This window comes from Mesocricetus auratus, unplaced genomic scaffold (assembly GCF_017639785.1).
Source record: "Mesocricetus auratus isolate SY011 unplaced genomic scaffold, BCM_Maur_2.0 Super-Scaffold_100707, whole genome shotgun sequence".
NCBI classification, from domain to species: domain Eukaryota; kingdom Metazoa; phylum Chordata; class Mammalia; order Rodentia; family Cricetidae; genus Mesocricetus; species Mesocricetus auratus.
In genome coordinates, this window is record NW_024429269.1 from 11,609,610 (window position 1) to 11,634,144 (window position 24,535).

Sequence of the window (24,535 nt, forward strand, 5' to 3'; positions counted from 1 at the left end):
CACACACCTCACTTATACTACAGTGTCAATCCGCAGGACTCCACTTCCCGTCCAGGTAACCCCCAGGAGAGACTTGTGTACGGATTTTTTTCTGCTGAAGTTGGTAGAGAGAGACAGAGTGTGTGTGTTGGCATTTATGTACAAATGAATATCATTTATTTCCTATAAATCTTCAAATGTATGTCAATAGCAATAATCTCATAAATACGACATTTCAATGTAGGTTACAGCAATGCTTTAAAAACAACAAACCCTTTTTATTCTGTGTGTATAGCAGGTGTTTGGAGGCCAAAGGACAACTTTTGGGAGTTGATTTCTACCACGTGGGTTTAGGGATCAAAGTCAGGTCATTAAGTTGGTGGCAGACATCTTTAGGACTGTAGCCATTTTTACACTGAAGCGAAAGAGTTCTAACAGAATAGCCAGAGCTCTATTAGAGAATGCTATCTGCCTTCCCTTGAATGTGCATGGCACGAGCATGGACAGCCCCTAGGAGTGGGTTCTCTTCTGCCTTCTACCATGTAGGTTCTGGTGATTGAAATCAGGTTAGCACAACTTCATATATTCATCTAATATACCTTGATCATATTCCATCATTCTTATTCCCTTCCCCCATCCACCCACCCACCAAACTACTTCCTCCCAATAGGTCTCCTTTTTTTTTTTTTTTGGTTTTTCGAGACAGGGTTTCTCTGTGGCTTTGGAGGCTGTCCTGGAACTCGCTCGGTAGACCAGGCTGGCCTCGAACTCACAGAGATCCGCCTGCCTCTGCCTCCCAAGTGCTGGGATTAAAGGTGTGCGCCACCAATGCCCGGCCCAATAGGTGTCCTATTTTTATTTTTGCTGTTTTTTTGAGTCAGGGTTTCTTTATGTAATAGCTCTGGCTATCCTGGAATTAGTGCTGTAGACCAGACTGGCCTTGAACTCACTCATAGAGATCCACCTGGCTTTGAGTGCTGGGATTAAAGGCATGAGGCACCATCACCGGACAGGACTACTTTTTGTTTTTGATGGTCCACTACATTTAATTATGGTTGCCTGCATAAGCATAGCTGGGTTATTCACTTAAATAAGGTCAGCTTACTAACAGCTCCCCTACTGAGCAGTATGACCCTCCAGGTATATTAACTAACTGCTTTTAGCTCTGTCAATTCCAATGGGAGGGGGATAAGCACTTATATTCCCTCCCCAAGCCAGTCTTCTTAAAAAAGTTAAAGCCAGGTGATGGTTCATGCCTGTAATCCCAGCCCTCAGAAGGCCGAAATAGGAGTATTGGGACAAGACTTATTAAAATACAAACAAGCAAACATTTTTTTTTTCTAGACAGGGTTTCTCTGTATTGCTTTGGAGACTGTCCTGGAACTCGCTTGGTAGACCAGGCTGGTCTCGAACTCACAGACATCTGCCTGCCTCTGCCTCCCGAGTGCTGGGATTAAAGGCGTGCGCCACCAATGCTGGGTGGTAGAGCACATCTTTAATCCCAGCATACACAGGCTGAGGCAGGTGGATCTCTCTGAGTTCAAGGCTAGCTTGACTGCATAGCATGTCCCAGGACAGTCAGAACTTCATAGTGAGACTCTCTCAAAAACACAAAAACAAAGCAGAAAAAAGAAACCCAAGAGGGAACCCAGATATAATAATATTTAGGAGGAAAAAAAAAAGATCCTAGGCTTACACTGTGAAGCTATCTTTTAGTATAACTTAGCAACAACTACAATTGTCAAGAAGCCCGCCTGCATTTTAAAGAGGACTAGGTGGTGGTAAAGAGGGATGGGGAGGCCTCCTGCCAGAGGAGCTCTGCCAGCTGTCACACCGCGGTCAGTGCAGAGACTTCCTCCAAAGGAAAGGGTTGCTTAGGGAATAAACTCGTTTTCACAGCTTCAAACACTCTGAAGGGGAGCTTATGCTTACCGTCTGGTATGTTCTGAGGAGGCTTGTAATTGAAATCTGTTGAGAAATCTGGTCCCTCACAGAGCCGATGACATGCTATTGGGAAAACAGGTTCCAATAGAACAAGGCGGGATTCAAAGTAATCCCTGATTGTTTCTTCTGCAACTCTTGAAAGTCTAGCGAGAGAAGACAGAAGACTGCTTATGTGACAGGTGGGTGTGGTGAGTCACACCTCAAAACTAAGAACACTGATATATGCCATGAGTTTGAGGTGAGCCTGGGTCAGAGTGAGACCCTACCTTTAAAACTTTCAATGTAGACATACTCAACTATTACACTGTATTACATATATTAACAAATTAAAAAAAAAACTTCAGCTTCCCTGATTTGATCATTATACATTGTGTACTATTTCATTATAGCATAACGCTGTATCCGACTGTACAATTAAAGTTTAAAATATGTACCTTATGGATTGGGGATGTGGCTCTGTGGGTAGAGTTGTGGGTAGAGTGCTTGCCTAGCATGCATGAAACCCAGGGTTTGGTCATTAGAAACACATAAATCAAATGTGATGGCATGCATCTATAATCCTGGTACTCAGAAGTCAAAGAAGATCAGAAGGGCAAGGCCAGCCTCAGCTACAGTGAGTCTGAGGCTAGACTGCAGAACATGAGACCCTGCCTTCCCTTTACCCCCTCTACAAAAAGAAACCACCAAAAGATTATTTATGCTGTACAATACCCATAAAGTCTTCCACTAATTTTGCTTTTTAACTTTTTTTTTCTGTGTATCCTTGGCTGTTCTGGAACTCACTCTGTAGACCAGGCTGGCCTTGAACTTAGACATCTGCCTGCCTCTGCCTCCGGAGTGCTGGGATTAAAGGTGTGCACCACCACCACTCTGCTTTACGTTTCAGCTTTTTATTTTTTGAAGTACCTAGGCCCTTGTACATGGCTAAGACAAGTGTTCTACCACTAAGCTCTATCACCTTTTAGAAACGACTTTTCTCATTTTGTGTTGTGTGTTCATGTGTGGGTGTGTGTAGGCAAAAGACAACACTGTGTCATCCTTTATCCTTTGAAGTTCTCTGAATCTGGGACTAACTATCCAGCAGTAGGCCGGCAGCCAGACGCCCACAGTGACCTGCTGTCTCTGTTGTCTCACAGGGCTGTGGTACAGTGTGAATGAGGCCACGCCCCACCCTCCTTGTTCAGTCACAGTAAGCACTCTGAGCAGCGCACTACTTCTCCAGTATCTCCACTTTCTCACTGTATTGCCCAGACTGGCCTTGAACTCATTCTGTAGCTCAAGTAGAGCTTGAACTTGGAATCCTTATGTTTTAGCTGCCAGAGTAGCTGGGATTATACCACACAACCCAGCATCACCTTTGTGAAAAGTAACTACAACTCTGCCCTCACTCAACTAACCTCTTACGACAGTGGCCTTTAAATTTCCTTTTTACCTATCTCTTGTTGGAACACGTGTTGCAAAGAGCAAGTCTGGCACAAAATTTACTTAGCACTTGGCTAATGTATGAATGCAAAATGAGATATGACAGCCCTTCAGTCCCCAGCAAAGGGAGATGGCTGGACACCTCACTGAAGGGTTCTATGCCGTTATCCACGTATTCAAGGAAAAAAGGGATGAGCTGGCTTCCGGGGATTCTTTATGGGAAATGCCAGGACAGGCTGTCAAGGAGATACCAGACAAGATGGAACCCAGCCCCTTGCCTAGAATTTACTTTTTGTTTAGATTACATAGTGTCTAGTTTTCAAACTCAGAAGGCCAGGGGCTATTTCTCCCAGGCTGTCTTACCAGGGACCTGGGTGAGTAATAAGGGCCTCATTCTCTCTACCAGCATTTTTGGCAGGTGTTGCCAAAGAATTTTGTTTTTATGTGGTACTGGGGATGGAATTGCAGGCTTTAGCACATGCTAGGCAAAAGCTCTACCACAGAACCACACCCCAGCCCATCAAAAGAATTCTTCAATGACAAAGACAGAAACTTATAACAAAATACAGTTCAGATGTACTTGAAAAGGTAGAGAGTCGTTGAGGAAGACACAGATGCCAATCCAATCCCTGGTCTCCACAGGTGTGGCGCACACACACACACAGAGGGGGGGGGAGAAAATACTAGACAAATTAAGAGATTAAGAGTAGACATAACTTTTTTGAGGAAAAGTCTAGGCTGGTCACGTACTAGCTATGTAGCCAAGGACTCTTCTTGCACTAGTCTCCTAAAAGCTGTTATTGTAGGCATGTGCCACCATGCTTGGTTTTAACAAGTGCTGAGGACTAAATCCAGGGGTCTCATACTAGGTAAGCACTTTACTGAGTGACACTTCCAGTACTAGATTTAACATTGTACGGACATGTTCCCAGGGTTTTCTAAGAGTTTAGTAACCTGCATAAATATGCACCTAATAAATATGCCAATTACTAAATGCATGACCTACTGAAGAAAGAAGACAATCTTTCTTGAACATTTTCCTCCACAAAGTATTCCAGATATGATGTCTTCAAATGAACACATTTTCTCACTCAGACTTAAGTGTGGCACAGTCACCTGACACTTACGTTTCCAAGTGGCTCTTCAGCAGTTCGTACACAAGCACATTGTTACACTGCTTTGCAAAGTACAATGCACTATTTTGGTGCTTTGACAAAATGTTGCAGTCAGCTCCACATTCAATTACAAGGCGTACAATGTCCGAATTTCCTCTTTTACAAGCCTAGGTCAGAAAAGAGGAGTGGCAATTTCTTCATTGTAAACCACAGCAACTTCACTGGGTGTGGGCAGTTTTTCCACACGTCTGGCAGCTCTCTTCAACAGGGCAAAGCATAACACAGGAAAGGGAAGACCTGGGGCCGGCATCGGCAACGAGGAGCAGTCCCCAGGACAATGCCCTGACGCTTCTTTTCTCCAGGCTCTCTGGACTTTCAGTTACAGCCCACATCACCTTTCCCAGCAGCCTGCTTTGCCTCCAGTGGTGCCTCCTCACAGCATGGTACACAGCTCCTACTTGCCTTTGGCTGCCAGAGCTCCCTAACTCAAGATCAGCTATCACCTGTTACCATGCTCTGCAAATCCAACCTCTAAAACACTGGAGAACTGCTCGCTTATTTTAAAAGATTTATTTATTATGTATACGGTGTTCTGCTTGCATGCCAGAAGAGGGCACAGATGGTTGTGAGCTACCAGGTGGATGCTGGGAATTGAACTCAGGACCTCTGGAAGAGTAGCCAGTGCTCTTGACCTCTGAGCCATCTCTCCAGCTCCAAGAACTGCTCACTTGATCCCTATTTAGGTACAGACTATTATTACTCCACTTACCTCAGGAACCTCCCTACAAGTCTGAAAACAGCTGTCTTTTCCTGAATCCATCTCCCTACTGAACTAACCCATCCCCTCTTAATCTTAATCAATTTCCCAAGTGCCCTCAGCAATACTCCCAATCCTGTATGGTCCTGTAAGACATACTGTACTCCCTTTCCTGTGCTGCTCCTTCTGCTGTTTCCTGGGTTCTCAGTAAGACAGTACTGAGGTGCTACCTCTGGTCGACATGTGTGCTAGTAACAGAGAGACACCAAAGACTAGAGACATAAGCTTAGACTCTTGATTAAAAGGACTATTGAAAACCAGGTGGCGGTGGCACATGCCTTTAATCCCAGCACTTGGGAGGCAGCAGTTATCTGTGAGTTCGAGGCCAACCTGGTCTACAGAGTGAGTTCCAGGACAAGCTCCAAAGCTACCGAGAAACACTGTCTCAAAAAACAAGCAAACAACTATTTATACAAACCCAAATCAGGCATAGTAAGGGCTCATAAAGCAATGGCCAAGGCCTTAAAAGTCTGACAGGAGGCCCAAGAGAAAGGAAGAACTGGGGCTGGAGAGATGGCTCAGAGGTTAAGAGCACTGACTGCTCTTCCAGAGGTCATGAGTTCAATTCCTAGCAATCACATGGTGGCTCAAAGCCATCTGTAATGAGATCTGGTGCCCTCTGCTGGTGTGTAGATGTACATGGGGGCAGGGTGTTGTGTTCGTAATAAATAAATAAATCTTTAAAAAAAAAAAAAAGAAAGGAAGAACTGGGGTTATTAGAACACAGAGTTCAGGACAAGCCTGGGGTGGTACTGCAATCCAACTCACTGCTCATATCTGACAGAGCTGAATATGGTATTGTGGACATCAGCTTAGATCACAGCTTATGCAAAGCTGTACTTCAGAGAAGAGGTAAGACAGAGTCACCCACCCATGGACACCAGGATCTGCTGAGTCCTAGCAGCACTAGGAGCCAGAAATCTGGAAGGAGCCACTGACTGAGGCCAGTGAGGTACACGCAACCTAAGACTCAAAGAAGGGTACAAGCAGGGTGGCTGGGAACATCAGGAAGACTCAACAATCTTCAACTCAACCTATCTGCAAGCCACAATTCCAAATATCAGCTAATGAGAGCACACCATACTCCCATGCATCCCGGCCTGTCACCCTGTGAAGACGGACGCTGGGCACTCTCATGTGACTACGGATCTTGGCTGTATTGCCACAGCACCTTTGGAGCACCCTTGGCACATCAACATTACCTAATCCCTGCTAGATTAGCTGAGTATGTATGGACCTCTGATGTCAGTTTCCTCACTGGCACTGCACATAGTAATTGCTTCTAGGAAAAGCCTCTCTCTCTGTCTAGCTTAGCAGACAAACTCTTCTGTCTTGGGGAATGAGAATTCACTTGTCTAGAGACCACCCAAGACACCTATCTGTAAATCTCTAATAAATTACACTTTGTACAATCCTGGATCTGTCTGCCTCTTTCCAGTACCTTCTGCTTCTAGCAGAGAGTTCTCACTCACTCAAACACCTACAGTCCCTTCTGTTCCCGACTCCTGCTGACTCAATGCCTCCCACCTGCACCCCATACTGTTGCTGGGTCTCTTAGACTAGCTTACTCCAGTACAACACTGACCCCACCACACTCTACGGCTCTGCTGACCCACACCTAGTGCACGGGAGCTGCTGGGTTCCAGGGACTACCGTGTCCTAGCTTTCCCCAGCCTGCAGTGCCACCATGAACACCCAGTGTGAAACTGAAAACTTACTTTCATGAGTGCAGTCTCACCATTGCTTTGCTGGACATTTACAAAAGCCCCAGCTTCCAAAAGAATCGCCACAGTGGTTAAAAAGTTCTATAAAAAACAAACAAAAACAAGATTTCTTTACAAGACAGACCTATCTTCTAGATGTTTTAAAACCAGAAAACAAAAACCTCAGAGATTCTATTCCCGGCAGGTGACTGGCCACCATCTCCCTGACTCTTCACTCTAAGGGCACAGACGCCCACCTACTGAGCCTGGTCCCCTCAATGACCTGTTACCAAGTGCCCCTGAAGTCTACTCCCTGGCTTCCATGTGAGAATTCTACATGCAAGTGCTCTACATCACTTAAGGTTGAAATAAATACTGTCAGTGTAACTAGAGACTGTACTCATTACAAATCACTACATATGTAAGTCACATTTTAAATCTGAATACAAAGTACTGGCATAGCAAAAATTAATTCACATGTCACAGACCCACTGAAACCACAAAGTAAGGCTACATAACCTGACCATTGTATTTCACTACAAAACCAGATTCTCAGTGTCCCTTCATGCAGTCAAAGTCTCAAACCTTCTCAGCAGCATGAATGAGGGCTGTAGTCCCATTCTTCTGGCGCCCATTCACTTTTGCACCTTTGGTGATAAGAAGTCTCAGGAGGTCGTCCTGGCCCCCTGCTGCAGCCAACATCACCAGTGTCATCCCGCTAGAATCCTGTGAGTTCATTGAGAAGCCATGCAGGCTTTAGTCAGAAACACTTTAAAAGCAACTCTCTGATGTCAAGATGCTTCAGTGAGAAATCACTAACTTACACTGATTTAAAGATCCACTAGGTTAGATTACTTACTAAAATAATAATCAGAAACTAATAGTCTTTAGGATTTTTTATACAAAAGTGCACAGGGGGAAATGTATATGTGCATATTCATGCACATGCATATAGAGGCCACTGTTTTCTTCAAACGCTTGCTACCTTAATTTTTATTATTTTTAATTATGTATTATTTCTGTGTATCTCTGTGTAGGTGTGTGCACAGAAGTCCACAAGGCATCAGATTCCCTGGAACTGCAGTTACAAGCTATTATGAGCTACCCATGTGCTGAGAACTGAAATGCAGTTCTCTGCAAATATTCTCAATCACTGAGCCATGTCTCCAGCCCCTCCACCTTACTTTTTTGAAATAAGGTTTCTCTTCAAATTCAATACTCACTAATTCAGCTACACTGACAGGCCGGCAAGCCCAAGGGATATACCTATCTATATCTCCCAGACAGGTGCTGATGACCCAGCTCTTTACATATGTGTCAGGAATTCAAACTCAGGTCCTTCATGCTTGTGTGGCAAGCACTTTTCTGACTGAGCCATATCCCCAACCCTAGAATTTTAAAAATATGTGTGTATGTAGAGACCAGGGGCCAAACCAGGCCCTTGCCTTTCACCTCATTAAAAGCAAGGTTGGTTCTTGTGCACTACTGCATACAGTCTCTACGTCCTATTCTGCCTTAGGAGCACTGGGATCACAGATGCAAGCTACCGAGCCTGGCTTTATGTGGTTTCAGGGGATTCCAACTCGGCTCCTCACACTTGATGACAACAAACCTGTTACACATTAAGCCACCCCCCTAGAATGTTAGAAAGATAAAGGCTGCTATCAGGCATGGTGGCGCACCTTTAATCCCAACCAAGAGGCAAGTGGACCTCTGAGTTTCAGGCCTGTGAGAGATAGACAGTGAAATCCTGTTTCAAAAAAGTAAAATAAAATAAAATGCTGCCATTAAAATTTACAACCACCCAGTGTAAGTAAGCAAGTATAGTAGCTCATTCACTTGGAAGGCAGAGGCAGAAGGACTTCTCCAAGTTTGTAGCTAACCTGAACTACACACACTGAATTTTAGGCCCGGGGGGGGGATAAGGGGCTACAGAGATGGCTCAGTGGTTAAGAGCACTTGTTGCTCTTATAGAAGACTCATTTCAACTCCCAGCTTCTACATGGCAACTCCCAACTATCTGAGTCCTCTTGTAGCTCTGCAGGCTCCTATATGCACATGAGGCATAGCCAGACACTTAGGCACACACACACACATTAAAGTTAAATATGGCCTGGAGAGATGACTCAGCAGGTAGGTGCTCGGGCTGCTCTTTCTGAGGTCTTGAGTGGAATTCCCAGCACCCACACAGCATCTAACAACTATCTATAACTGTAATCCCAGGGGATCTGATGCCCTCTTTTTGGTGTACAGGCATGCAAGCAGACAAAAACACCCATATATATAAAAAGTACAAACAAATCTTTTTAAAAATTAAATAAACTCACTGTAATTAATTCTATAAAGTTTTCTTTTTTTTTTTTTTTTCCGAGACAGGGTTTCTTTGTGTAGCCTTGGCTGTCCTGGAACTCACTCTGTAGACCAGGCTGTCAAGTTTTCTTGATATAAAAAGAATGGCAAATTTTGGGCAGACGATCAGTTCTCTACCTATAAAATCCAAAGCACTATTTAAAATGATCAAAGAAAGAATTCCACTGAGTAAGTGTTGTCATTCACACACATAATCCCAACACTCAGGAGGTAAAGGTAGGAGGATAAGGTGTTGGTCATCCTTGGTTCCTGGTTATACAGCCTGTCTACATGGCCCTGGCTCAAAAAAAAAAAAAAAAATCCTTTAAGTGACTGAAGGCAACCTATAAATACACTTCCCCCACCAACAAATAAAGATTAAAAAATTTTAAAAGGGGACTGGAGAGATGGCTCAGAGGTTAAGAGCACTGCCTGCTCTGCTTGTCCAGTGGTCCTGAGTTCAATTCCCAGAAACCACATGGTGGCTCACAGACATCTGTAATGAGATCTGGCATACATGCAGACAGAACACTGTATACATAATAAATAAATAAATAAATTTTTAAAAATCCCTCCCCCAAAAGAAAATCAATAAAAAACTATGAATAAGGCTGGGTGGTGGTAGTGCATGCCTTATTGGAGACAGAGGCAGTCGGATTTCTGTGAGTTTGAGAACAGCCTGGATTCTTAATTACAGAGAAACCCTGTCTTGAAAAACAAAAACAAGAAACTAAAAAGTTGTTAATGAAAAAGATTTTAAAAGCTAAAAACATACTATTAAAGCAAAAAAAAAAACCTATGAGAATATAATCATACAGTCTGTCTAAAGATGAGACATTTAAAAGTCATAAAATACATCAATAGATGCACCTATATAAACGTATTTGAGGCAGTTTTACTTGGGAAGTTTAGGCAACACAATTTCCACAAGTTCAAGGCTATTCTGGGCTATATAATGAGACCCTATTTCAAAAGAAGAAAAAGAAAAAAAATTCTCCACACAATTCAGGTCTCACCTAAAAACCAGAGGAAAAAAAACTCTAATATGCTTCTATGTAAAAATAAAAACAAGGGGCTGGAGAGATGGCTACAATTCAATCTGGTGCCCTCTTCTGGCCTGGAGGCAGAACACTGTATATGTGATAAATAAATAAACCTTTAAAAAAATAAATAAATAAAAACAAAAAAGTTACACATATTGGTATGGTTGTTAGATCTCTTTGAGTTCGAGGCCAACCTAGTCTACAGATTGAGTTCCAGGACAGCCAGAGAAACCCTGTTTTGAAAAAAAAAAAAAAAAAGTAATAGTGTACTACTTAAATCAGTCATTTTAGAGGGTTACAATTTCAGGGATTCTAATGTACATTTACACAAGTCTATAGTATTCCACCTTTAAAATGTAAACATGTATTTACTTTTCTAAGAAAATAACTCAACTACCATATCATGTCAGAACTATTTTCCATGCTTGTGAGAGCCCACACTCCAAAACATAGTACCTCTTGATCTAAGTTGTATTCTTCATTTGAGTTCAGTGCAACCTTCACAGCAATATAATCTCCATTTTTCACAGCATCCCTCAACAAATCTATAATGAAAAGAAAGTTGCATTAGATTTTATAAATCTAGATTTGTGGAAGAGCCAAATAATTTACGAATCACTCACTACTGGGAATCGTATTTGTTGTGGTGAAGGTTTCATCTTCCCCATCAAGATGCTTTTGAAAATCTTCTAATTTCATCCACTCCAACTGCAGATCCATGCCCAAACTCAAAATCTGTTGCCTGCCTTCTGGAATACATAAAGGCATCATTAACATGTCTTATGCAGTAGTATTTAAAAAACAAGAAAAACTCACAAAAACCATAAGACTGATTATTATTAAACTTGACACATTTTAAGCCGGGCGTTGGTGGCGCACGCCTTTAATCCCAGCACTCGGGAGGCAGAGGCAGGCGGATCTCTGTGAGTTCGAGGCCAGCCTGGTCTACAAGAGCTAGTTCCAGGACAGCCTCCAAAGCCACAGAGAAACCCTGTCTCGAAAAACAAAAACAAACAAACAAACAAAAAAAAACTTGACACATTTTAAGCAAACTTATGTATACTGCATTTAAATGTTATTTACTTGTTATTTATTTTACTGGGGGTGGGGGTTCGAGACAGGTTTCTCTGTGTAGCCCTGGTTGTCCTGGAACTCTATAGACTAGGTTGGCCTCAAACTCAAGAGATTCACCTGCATCTGCCTCTCTAGTGTTGGGATTAAAGGCAAACAAACAAACAACAACAACAAATCCAAAATAACAAATACAAATCGCTGCTATGATGCTTCCCTTCCTACATAAACCAAATGCTCCTATAGGGCAACTAGGCCCCACCTCAAGTCTACTGATAGTCTACTCCATAGCTAAAGGCCTTCAGGCTCCTCAACACTAGAATACATACGCTCAACCCTTATACTGTAATACATGCCTGATCTGCATACTCTCCATGTTACTCTAATAAAATGAAAACCAGAGCAGAGACTGGTGGCTCATCCCTAGAATCTCAGCACTTAAGAGGCAGAGGCAGTAGGTCTATCTAAGGTAAGCGTAACCTGGGCTTCAGTGTTAGACTGTCTCAAGAAACAAACAGCTAGCCAGGTATGGTACTGATGCTTATAATCCCATATTCAGGAGGCAAAAGTAGAATTGCCACAGGTTTGAGGCTAACCTAGTCTACAGTGAGTTCTAGGCAAGTCAGAACAATATAGCAAGACATTGTCTTTAAGGAATTAAAGACAAGGAAAAAGCCGGCGGTGGTGGCGCATGCCTGTAATCCCAGCACTCGGGAGGCAGAGGCAGGCGGATTTCTGTGAGTTCGAGGCTGGGCGACAGCCTCCAAAACAATACAGAGAAACCCTGTCTCATAAAACCAAAAAGAAAAAAAAAAAAAAACACAAGGAAAAAAACAAAATAAAAACAACAAAAGACCCGAAATATTTGATGGCAAGAATAGGATTTTTTTTTCCCTTAAAAATCAATTCCTAAACTTTATACAGGTTGGGAAGATAACCTGCCAAAAGTAAGGAAATCTGGAAAAAACTGTGCATTTCAAATAAGTAACTTTTTCTGAAATCTTTCAGACTCAAACTGACTCTTCCCTTTGCTAACTCCAAGAGCACTGCATCACAGAAATAGCACAGCTTTGGTGCTACAAACCCTGGTTCTGTATCCCAGCTGTATAGCTTTGAGCAAATCATGCAATTCTGAATAAGCAGCAGTGACTATACATAGAGCAGCTAATATTTACAAACTCATCTTTATAACAATTAATTTACTTCCCAATTAGACTAACCTGTAAGGGAACAAGTCCCGGCTAGGATAGGCTTAAAGTAGCGCTGAGAGTTATCAGACACAGGACAAAGTGAGAGGCCTAGTTTCAGTACACAGCCAGCTCTCAGTCCACAACAGAAGCTTTTATTCCTCTCACAGGAAGGAATGTCAGTCACTGCCCTGGGAGAAACTGAACAGGACAGATGAAGGTCCATAGAAGCCAAGTTTAACGCTATCAGCTTACTGTAGTTATGAGAGCTTGGCTTACACTGTGGCTCAGTGCATTCAACCATTCATTTCTACCCCATGCGCAATGCTACTTTTGGACCTAAAGACTTCACTTTATCTTTAATAAAAACAAACAAACAAACAAGAAAAAAGAAAAGCCAGGCAGCGGTGGCATACACCTCTAATCACAGCACTTGGGAGGCAGAGACAGGCAGATCTGTGAATTCCAAACAGCCAGGGTAACACAAAGAAACCCTGTTTTGAAAAATCAAAAACAAAGAGAAAAGAAAACCCTGAGATATAATACGAAAGAATTAATGCATACTGAATATAAACACTCATGCATGTGTGACCACATCTGGATGCTCTTTATGGTGCTATCTACATTGGGAGTCTAGGTGACATTTATAAGATGAGGTAAATGACAGCTTTGATGACTAACACCTTACCCTCGTAACAGTTCTCACACTTCTTGGGGTGAGGGAGGGAGTGGAGGACACATGCCACAGCACAGTGTAGAAGTCACCAGTCCGTGCTCTCTTTGATAATGCAGGCCCTGGACACCACACTCAGGTTATCAGGCTTGATGACAAGCAATTTACTTGCTGAGTCATTTTGTTAGCATCCCTTTTTCTTTTGTCTTAAGGAATCTTGGGGACTGGAGAGATGGATCAGCAGGTAAAAGCACTGCTATTCTTCAGAGGATCGGGGTCTGATTCCTAGCACCCACATTGTAGCTCACAACTTCCCGGAACTCCAGTCACATGATGCACAGACATACACAAAGGCAAAACACCCATACTCACAAAAATACTTTAAAAAACATCTTTGGAGGGTGGATGTTGGTGGCACAGCCTTTAATCCCTGTACTTGGGAGGCAGAGGTAGGCAGATCTGAGTTTGAGGCGAGCCTGGTCTATAGAGCAAGTGCCAGGATAGGCTCCAAAGCTACACAGAGAAACCATATCTCAAAACCACCACCCCCAAAAGAATTTGATTTTCTCAAGAGTTTGTGGATAATCTATTTTCCTGAAATAGTGACCAAGAGCTTGTTTGTTTTATCAGCATAAGTCTGTGACACCTGTCCCCTTTTCTCCATCACACAGCTATGCATGAGTCTGAATGAAGATTCTATTGTACTAATTAATAGTATGGGCATTTTGCTTGAATGTATGTCTGTCATATGCATGTAGTACCATCAGAGGCCAGATGGTATAAGATGCCATGGAACTGGAGTTACTGATGGTTGTGAGCAGCCAAGTGGGTGCTGGGAATTGAACCTGAATCCTCTGCCGCTCAACTGCTACAGTTTATACAGTAGACTTTGATCATGACTGACATAATTGGATTTGGCTTGAGTCTTCCATATAAATCTTAGAGTTCATATTTGTAAACTCCTTAGAAAATTATTGTTTTTGTAGTGTTGATGATGGAAACTAGGGTCCTGAACTTTGTCACTTAGCTAAATCTCTAGCCAGTGCTAGGAGGTTTGATTTTAGCTAGATGAAGGCTATAAAGCCTGAAGTAAATGTTTTTCTATTAATAAAAATGGCAAACATTTTAATAGCTTCCTTGCAGTGCTGGAGATCAAACCCAGGTCTTCACATAAGCGGGGCAAGCAGATTTTAGTGACTTCCAAGAAATAACTCACAATTTTCTCCATACAGATCTTATGCTATTTATCTCTTAAAGTACTCTTAGCAATCTATCAAGTACTAAATGTTGCTTGGAAGCTACACGAACGGTGGTAAACTTGGGAGGCTGACATAGGGTTAGGAATTTGAAGCACATCATCTACTGTTCCAACACTCAGGGACAGAGGCAGGAGGACCATGAGCACACAGCCACACGTCCTTGAACTCCTATGTAGGTGAGGATAACCTTCAATTCTCAGCCCTCTTGCCACTACATACTGAGGGTTTGTGTCACCATGCAGTTTCTAACCAATAATTTTGGAATGAATCCTGGATAAAAAAATTAAGCTGGAAAATAGAAATCTTTATAAGTATATTAGAAGAACTTAGAAAATATTTGATGCATTTAGATGTCAAAGAAAGACCTGAGTCTTCAATATTAAAAGTTATTCAGGAGACCCAAATAAAATCTCTATTACATTCTGAGTAGACAATGACTCCAAAGTCACTCTACTGAAAAATGCAATGCCAAGCAAACTCACCAGAATTCTCATCTGTTTGGCACACACTGTCTGAAACTTCCTGATCCCCTTCTGCAGCAATGTATGCCCATGTGTCAGCCTCATCTCTAGTAGTCCTTCTTTCTTGAAGTGAACACTTGTCCTTGTGTTTGGAATCATCTGTAGTTTTATAATCCAATGGTACTTCTTCTCTTTTCCAATTATTCTCAAGATCATTTTTGTCTTCTGTTTTTTTAAATAAATCAAACGCACTTCTGATTTCTTTAAATGCTAGTGCAAATATTAAAGTTGATGGTTAACTATAAGTTGCAAATTTATGTTACAATCAAAAGAAAATCTGTATTCATACTGAATAAGCATGTTTTCTGTAGTTTTACTAATACTTACATTGGTTAAAAGGCAAAGATTTACTATCAAAGTCATTAAATCATTTTAACTAGTCTTTTGACTGATTACTCAGTACCCAGAAAGCTGTAACAAAGGTGATTTCAATCTGCTTGAATAATCTTTTTCTTTCTTCCTGAATTGCTTTTTTTGGGGGGGGGTTTCCTGCGCATTCTGGAAACACTCTAACACTGTACCAGACCAGATCCTGTTGGGGAAAGTCCTGTTATTTGTCAATAAAGTACTGTTGAGCCAATAGGAATCTAGATAGGTGGGACTAGGAGTCCAGGAGGATTCTGGGAAGGAGAAACACAGGAGAGTCAACATGTAACGCCATGGGGTAGGAAGCACGGAACTATTCTCCGGTAAGAAACATACTTAGATTAACAATTATGGGGTAATTACTCAAGTCAGAGCTAGCCAGTAAGAAACAGGCAAGGCCAACAGCTTCATAATTAATACAGCATCTTGTGTGTTTATTTGGGGACCACAACGTGGCAGAGCCCAGGCGGCTGGCGGGGGATAAACCAAAGCAGCTAGCAAAGAAAAAGCTTCCATTTACAGAAGACCCTTCATCTTTTATGCCAATTTCAAGTGCGTTTTCTTTTGGCCTTAAATGAAATTACTATTTATTTTATGTATGTGGAGTACTGAATAGGGTTTCCAATATCTCTTTCTAGTAAAAACCTATGGAGCTAGCTAGCACTTAGCCCTTCCAAACTGTCTAGTGCTTTAAATATTTTTTCCTGCCACCCCCCACATCCTCGTGTGGTCCTCAGGATAGAACCCAGGACCATGCATGCTAAGTACACTCCACCATTACTCTAATCAGGTTTTCTCCCATTTCTTTTCTAGCTCAAAGCTGGGGAAGTTGGTAGCTTTATCGGGTGCATGGTCAGGGCTCTCAACACCAGACTCTTTTCCCCATTCAGCACAGGCTCTGGGACGGTCACACATGGGTTGATGCCTTTGTTAGAGGGAAGGTGGGTGTGTCTGGGATCTCTTCTTCAGTAGTCCTTCATCACAACTACAGGAGAGTAGTTCAAAATACCTGTCAGCAGCTTTCACCCTGGACTTCTTGCCCAGGTAGTAATTTGAGAGTATCTGACTCTCCAACAAATCTCTGAGAGGTAGTATTCAAAAAAGATACAGTCCTTATGTTAGTTTATGTATGAGCCACTAACACACAAGGCCTTACTACTACCATGATGAAATCCACTTTTACAACTGGAGAGATGCAGCTAAGCACTTGCTTAGCATGAATAAGACCCTGAGTTCCACCTCCAACCCGGGGAGGAAAACGTGTGTTGCTGGCCAGATATGGTAGTGCACCTCTTTAATCCCAGATGCAGAGGCAGGTAGGCAGGGCTCTCTCTGTAAGTTTGAGGCCAGTGTCAAAAAACACCTGAAGTCAGGAAAGCTGAAGAAATGGAATAAGCCGGGCGGTGGTGGCGCACGCCTTTATCCCAGCACTCGGGAGGCAGAGGCAGGCAGATCTCTGTGAGTTCGAGACCAAGCCTGGTCTACCAAGCGAGTTCCAGGACAGTCTCCAAAATAATACAGAGAAACCCTGTCTCGAAAAACCAAAAAAAAAAAAAAAAAAAAAAAAAAAAAAAGTAATGGAACAATATTTAAGAAGGCCTGTTTGCAATCATGAGATTGGAGTTCAAATCACCCAAAAAAAAAAAAAAAAAAAAAAAAAGTAGGACATGCTGTGAGAAAATGAAACTCTAGAACTACGTGGGTTGTGGACAAGTGGATTGCCAGGGCTTGCTGACTGGCAACTCACCCCAGACCCAGTTGAAGGCTGACCCTGGCTCAAAGGTAGGTAAGGTGGAGAGTAACCCCATGTCTTCCTCTGGCCTCTTGAATGCACAGGGCAAATGCCCACACACCTGCCTATACCACATACATATGCAAACACTAGAGAAATCCATAATACCCCAAATTAAACATAAGCATCAATATGAAGCTACAAGTAGAAAATTTCACTCTTAATTTCATGTAAGAAGACAAAAACACTGGAACACTAAATAAAATCAGAAACATTTTTTGTTCCAAATATTTCAGAGAAGGGAATGCTCAACATTCATTCATTCATTTTTGGTTCTTTGAGGTAGGGTTTCTCTGTGTAGTTCTTTCTCTGTATAGTTCTGTAGACCAGGCTGGCCTCTAACGCAGAGATCCTCCTGCCTCTGCCTCTTGTGTGCTGGGATTAAAGGTGAGCACCACCACCATCCAGCAATTAATAATTTCTTTTTATACTTACATTTTAATCCCTTTGGCTCTTTTCGGCATTTTTCTTCTTTGTCCAAATCATACTTTTTCTGGTATTTTTCTTTGGGTTCATTTTTTTTGGTCTCTTTCTCCTAAAGAAAGATGAATACAAAACCCCAAACAAGAATAGATAAAAAGTTGATACTGTATATTTGCACACCAAAATATTCAAGCATCCATGTCTGTCTACAAATACTTGAGTACATAGTTGCTGATTATTCAATTTTTCTCCCACTGCTCCTCCAATCAAGATTATCTTTCAGACATGGTAAGACTATACAAAATCAAACTCAAAACCTAATACCCATTTCCCCATTTTCTTTTAAGAATTTATTGTTTAAAATGTTTGAGGGGCTGGAGAGATGGTTCAGAGGTTAAGAGCATTGGCTGCTCTCCCAGAGGTCCTGAGTTCAATTCCCAGCAACCACATGGTGGCTCACAACCATCTGTAATGAGATCTGGTGCCCCAGTCTGGTGTGCAGGAATATATGCAGACAGAACATTGTATACATAATTAACAAATCTTTTTAAAAAATAAAATGTTTGAGCAAAGCATGGTAATACAAACCTTTATTCCCAGCATTAGGGAGGCTGGGATCTACATAAATTCAAGACCAGCTTGGTCTATGCAGTGAGACCTAGTCTCAAATAAATTAACAAAAAGAACAAATTTGAATATGATCAAAGTTCACTATATATGTATGAAAATGTCAATGTAAAATCCATTCTTTTGTATAATAAAAACCAAACTGCTACAAAATTAAACTCTATAAAAACCCACTGTCAGGAAGTGGTGGCACACGCCTTTAATACCAGCACTCAGCATGCAGAGGCAGGTAGATCTCTATGAGTTCAAAGCCAGCCTCATCTACAGAGTGAGTTCCAGGACAATTAGGGCTGCTACTCAGAGTAACCCTGTCTTGAAAAGCCAAAAGCAAAAAAACCAAACAAAAAACAAAAAACACAACCAAAAAAACCCTTCATCTTGGGGTTGCAGCAATGCTTTGGAGGTTAACAGCCCTTGGTGCTCTTATAAAGGACCTGGATTCAGTTCCCAGCACTCATGAGTTAACTCCAGTTACCGGGGATCAGATGCCCATTTCTGGACTTTGCAGATACACAAATGATACAAACAAAATATTCCTAAAAATAAATCTTAAAAAAAAATAACAAGGTCAGGCGTTGGTGGCACACGCCTTTAATCCCAGTACTTGGGAGGCAGAGGTAGGCAGATCTCTGTGAGTTAGAGGCCAGCCTGGTCTACAGAGCCAGTTCCAGGACAGCCTCCAAAACAATACAAAGAAACCCTGTCTCGAAAAAAAACAAAACACAAAACAACAACAACAACAAAAAACAAAACAAACAAACAAAACACTTTCATTAAGCAACCATAACCTCCTTCATTTCTCTACATTCCCCTGTATTCTGGTAAGCATTACAGATAATGCTTTTGCTTTACTTACACTGAATGTGTGTTTATTTTCTCTATCACATTTTCTAAAGTTTCCCTTCTGGTACAGACCTTATATTTCAATTGACTATTACAGTCCCCAGGTTGATACACCAGTACTTTCTGAACCATTTCCCCCATGACTAGACAACCTTTTTTTTTTCAAGATTATGTATTTATTATGTATACAGTGTTCTGCTTGCGTGTATGCCTGCATGTCAGAAGAGGGCACTAGAACTCATTACAGATGGTTGTGAGCTACCATGTGGTTGCTGGTAATTGAACTCATGACCTTTGGGAGAACAGCTAGTGCTCTTAACCACTGAGCCATATTTCCAGTCCAAGGCTAGACAATCTTAACAGTTTTTCACTAAGAATAATACTACCACAAAAAATTCTTTAAAGTTTCTCCATACAGGGTCTTGTGATGCAGCCCTAGGCTGGTCTCAAATTCCCAATCCCTCTGCTTCAGTTCCCCAAATTCTCAGATTACAGATATGTACCTGCAAACAGGACCTACTATCTCACTATAGACCATAGCTTCAATTATGGAGAGGCAGGTAGATCTCTATGTCACTTATCACAAATGTCATGAGAGCAAGAAATTTTACAACAGAAACTCATTTCTGAATGTTCAACAACAAAATTAGTTTAAGCTCAAATGCTCCACTACACAATGTCAATCCTGCCAGATTCCTCATACTCAAGTCTATCGTATGATTTTACTGTAAAAACATCTGCTCTTGTAGTAGTTCAGTTGACAGAGTGCTTGCCTAGCATGCACAAGGACCTTGGTTCAAGCCCCAGTGTTACATAAACTGGCAATAATATGCATGCCTACAATCCCCGAAATGGAGGACGAAAGAGAATCAGTTCAAAGAGGGTCATCCTCAGCTACAGTCAGTTCATTCTAGACCAGTCTGACATCTTGCTTCATAACTTAATGTGGCTTAAGATTAGAACTTTAAAAAACAGTTCTGAAATGGCCCTAAATTATCTGCTATTTTGTACTACATATTTAAGGGGACATTTTCCTCATCAACAATTATAAAATCAAGATATTAATCAATTCCCAAAAGAAAGCATCCTGTAAATATTCAACCAAGATTTAAATTTTTATATTAAAATAAGCATATTCATTAGCACGTAAATTTATATACTAAATGCTAAGAGTCATGAATACCAGAGATTGCTTTTTAAGGTAAATTTGTGATTTGTATTATCTACTTTACATGAAAGGATCAAGTGTGAAAAGGGCCAGCTGGTGTAGTGCATGCCTTTAATCCCAGCACTTGGGAGGCGGAGGAAGAGGCAGGCGATCTTGAGAGCAGCCTGGACTACTGATCAAGTTCCAGGACAGTCAGAACTGTTACCGTTTGTTTCAAAGAGTGGGAAAAGAAATAGTTTCCTCTCCCTTTAAAATGATTAAGATAAATTATCAAAACCAAGAATGGAAAGAAACTCCAACTTTTTCAAATAGTTCTTGACAGATATTTTCATAATTTTGAAAATTTCTACTTAAAAAACATAAAAGTAAATTATTACAATATTGGGATAAAATATAATTTCATTTTTTTATTTTTCGGGGCAGGGTTTCTCTGTAGCTTTGGAGGCTGTCTTTGAGCTTGCTCAAAGACCAAGTTGACCTTGAACTCAAGAGATCCACCTGCCTCCTCTCCCTCCCAAGTGCTGGGACCAAAGGTGTATGACACCGCCTCTCCGGAAAAAAATTTTTTTTAATAATTATAGTAATAATGTAATGTGTACTTTTCTTTCTGTACTTAAAATAATTGGGAAAAACATAAATGTGGAAACTAAGAATTGGAGAGATGTCTCAGTGGTTAAGAGTGCGGTGGTGGCATATGTACACCTTTGATCCTAGCACTCGGGAGGCAGAGGCAGGAGGATCTCTGTGAGTTCGACACCAGCCTGGTCTACAAGAGCTAGTTCCAGGAGAGCCTCCAAAGCCACAGAGAAACCCTGTCTTGAAAAACACCACCACCAACAACAACAACAAAAAGAGTGCTCACTGCTCTTACAAGACCACAGCTGAGTCCTCAGCATCCATGTATTCAGGTAGCTCACAGTTGCCTGTCACTCCAGCTTCAAGGAATCTCACACCCTCTGGCTTTTGCAGGTACTAGCATACATGCGGTATGCACACACGTAAGTAAAAATCTTAAAAACAGTGGTACATGTCTTTAATACAAGAATTCCTAAGAGGCAGAGGCAGGTAGATCTCTATGAGTTCGAGGCTACACAGTGAGATCCGACTCAAGAGGGAAAAAGTAAAAGCTAAACCTGTAGTCCCAACCCCCCAGCACCTAGGAGGGAGTATATGGAGGACCAGCTCAAGGCTAGCCTGGGTTACAGTGTAAAACATTTTGACAAATTGGATATGACGAAGCTAAAGGAAAAGAAAGAAAAGAGAAACACAAAGTTAGGGGAGGGAGAGGTAGAAGTGGATCTGGGAGAAGTTAGGAAAAGAGTAAGGGTGAATATATTGTATCACATTCTCAAATAGTATTTTCATAATTTATTTTTATTTTATCTGCATTGGTATTTTGCCTGCATGTATATCTGTATGAAGGTGTCAGATTTTGGAGTTACAGTTGTGAACGGCCATGTGGTTGCTGGGAACTGAACCAGGGCCTTCTGGAAGAGCAGCCAGTGCTCTTAATCACTGAACTATCTCTCCATCCCTTAAGTATTTTAAAAGAGAACACATATACATATTTCAAAATTAAATTAAGAAAATTGAAGCTAAAAGGTCTGTCTATACAATGCTACACAACACCTGAATACCTCTACAAAAAAAAAAATGCTTTTTGTCATGTTTGGTAAAAGAAAACAAAATGATGCCAGGCAGTGGTGGCGCATGTCTTTAATCCCAGCACTCAGGGAGGCACAGGCAGGCAGATCTCTGTGAGTTCGAGGCCAGCCTGGTCTATGGAGAGAGTTCTAGGACAGCAAGGCTGTTGTTACACAGAGAAACCCTGTCTCAAAGAAACAAAAGACCAAACCAAACCAACAAAACCCAAAACCAAAAATAAAGGAAAAGAAAAGCAGGTTAAAACTAAGAGACAAACTTTGGGTTTGAGTGTTTGAGGCTCTGAGCACATGCAGCTGTCCTCAGTGACACTGTAGTCAGTAATTTCCTGAGGAGTTACTTTATTCTAGTCTGACCATCTCCTTTGCCATTCCTTGTCAAAGTTCCTGACCATACAATACCCAACAGTAATCTGCACCAATTATTTTTTACTCTATAAGTTCTCTACTGCCCTTACCTCCTCTGCTGAGTCAGAGGATCTTAGGCCCTTCTCTTCCCCACTCAGTCTGGAACTCTTTGGGGCCTGGGTAGACACAGGTGATGGTAACTTACTCAGTTCTAGGTTATTTCTGCTCTTGTCTTGATGTCTTTGCTTTTTAGGTATCATCTTCCTTTCTAAAAAGGTGTCCATGTTCTCTAGCTTCTTGATTTCTTTTGTTTCCTCAAACTTCCTTGGCTTTTCCTTCTTCCTTCTAACCCGGGCCCCAGCATCCTCCTCTTCAGTACTTACAAGGTCACTCAAATGTTTCTCAAAAATACCCTCTTGCACCATATCCTGTCCTGCCTTATCTTTTACCGTTCTTATCTTCTGATTCTCTTCTCTGTTGTCAGAAACAAGGTCTTCCCCTTCATCCTCTTGGAAGAGGGACTCATTAGGTACAGGTGATTCAAACTCCTGCGGACACTCAGCAGACCTCTCTTTCTTTGTTTTTCGGTTGTCTTTGGTATCTTCTCTTATTTTAAGCTTTAAATCTCTTATTTCAGTTCTTTTTGTTTTCTTTAATTCCTTGTTTTCCTTTATTTCATCCTTTTTGGGCTTTTTGGAGTCCTTTAATTCTTCCTTGACTTCCAATATTCTTTTCTTTGTCCTTACATCAAACCCTGAGTTTTCAGAGGCATTTTCCAGCTCTGATTTGAATTTATCTTTTACTTTTCCCAGTTTTGCTTTTTTTTTTTTCACATCATCTGGACTTTTCTCTTCTTTGTACTTTATGTTTTTCTTTTTCTTCCTTGGTGAAGTATCTTCTTTTGCGTCACTTTGCTGGTCACTATCAAAGTCTGCTTCAAATATGTCATTGCTCAAAGACAGTCTCTATAAAATACAAAAAGGTAAAAACATTAACATTATTTCAAGGGTTTTGAGAGGCAGTACTAATGAAATCTAATGAAAACGTTTTAAAAGCAGATTTGACTTCTTTAAATTATCTAAATTTAACATGTGTATCACTTATATTTCTGAATTAGCAAACGGGACTTGGAGGTGATAAATGTCAATTTAAAAAGGAGACACAAAGAAGAAAAATGTTAGTGCTTCCAAGGCATCAAATTGAAACATGGATTAAAATGAGCAGTCTCATATATGATGGATTACAGTTGACTTTTTAAATTATTTCTTTTGTGTGAACATGCATACATGTGCATGAATGCTACAGTATACATGTAGAAGTCAGAGGGCCAACTGAGGAATCTTTTTTTTTTTTCGAGACAGGGTTTCTCTGTATTGTTTTGGAGGCTGTTGGTCCAGCCCGGCCTCAAACTCACAGAGATCCACCTGCCTCTGCCTCCCGAGTGCTGGGATTAAAGGCGTGCGCCACCACCGCCCGGCCTCCACCTGAGGAATCTTGTTCTTTCCTTCCACCACAGGAAGTCTGAGTTCTCAGCAAGCAATCTTATCTGTTCAGCTATCAGCTCCCACAAATGTTCTTAAAGTTGTTATATTTCAGTTAAATGGAGCAAGTATACTAACTACATAGGACTCTTACTGACTTGATTGATTTGTGTTATATGATCTTAAATAGTTTCTACTGAAATGTTTTTTCTACTCTAAAAAGAAAACTCAAGAATATTTATCCAGGCATGTGGTATACACCTTTCTTTTAATTCCAGCATTTGGGAGGCAGAGGCAGACAGATCTCTGAGTTCAAGGCCAGCCTGGTCTATAAAGTGAGTTCTAGGACAAGCAGGGCTACACAGAGAAACCCTGCCTTGAAAAACCAAAGAGAATTATTTAACTAGCAGAAAAGGTTAAAGACAGACTAAATATGAATGTATGTATTATAAGAATATTGTGAATTAGAGTAAAATAAGCAAAAAATTTATGGTAATAATTTCCACATATAATGAAATTATGTCTGCCTTTGTGTTTCTTCACTTTTATGTTTATCACTCCTGCTCCTCAGCATGATGCTGGTGCTTGAATCCAGGGCATGACACATACTGGGCAGGTGATGAACGGCTGAACACACAATTTTCTTTTGTCCTTGAGATGGGGCCCTGGCTGGCCTTGACTTTCCTAATTGTCCTGAGCACTGGAATTACAAATATGCCCCATTTTATTAGCCAACATTCATG

The 24,535-nt window shown here is 41.3% G+C and overlaps 1 protein-coding gene across 3 annotated transcripts in view; it reads right to left on the reverse strand.

Annotated features, from left to right (window-relative positions):
• Window positions 1–24,535, reverse strand: part of Mphosph8 (M-phase phosphoprotein 8) — a 31,361-nt gene that overhangs the window by 1,692 nt on the left and 5,134 nt on the right. For 2 of the 3 annotated variants that reach the window (XM_040740728.1, XM_040740730.1), the window contains exons 3-11: window positions 22,422–23,276; window positions 17,677–17,776; window positions 15,045–15,293; window positions 10,996–11,121; window positions 10,829–10,917; window positions 7,566–7,706; window positions 6,996–7,082; window positions 4,473–4,627; window positions 1,912–2,066 (exon numbers count right to left, since the gene is read on the reverse strand). In XM_040740728.1, the coding sequence (XP_040596662.1) occupies window positions 1,912–2,066; window positions 4,473–4,627; window positions 6,996–7,082; window positions 7,566–7,706; window positions 10,829–10,917; window positions 10,996–11,121; window positions 15,045–15,293; window positions 17,677–17,776; window positions 22,422–23,276 (1,957 nt within the window). The remainder of the gene's footprint in view (window positions 1–1,911; window positions 2,067–4,472; window positions 4,628–6,995; window positions 7,083–7,565; window positions 7,707–10,828; window positions 10,918–10,995; window positions 11,122–15,044; window positions 15,294–17,676; window positions 17,777–22,421; window positions 23,277–24,535) is intronic. The other variant, XM_040740729.1, reaches the window with a different exon arrangement.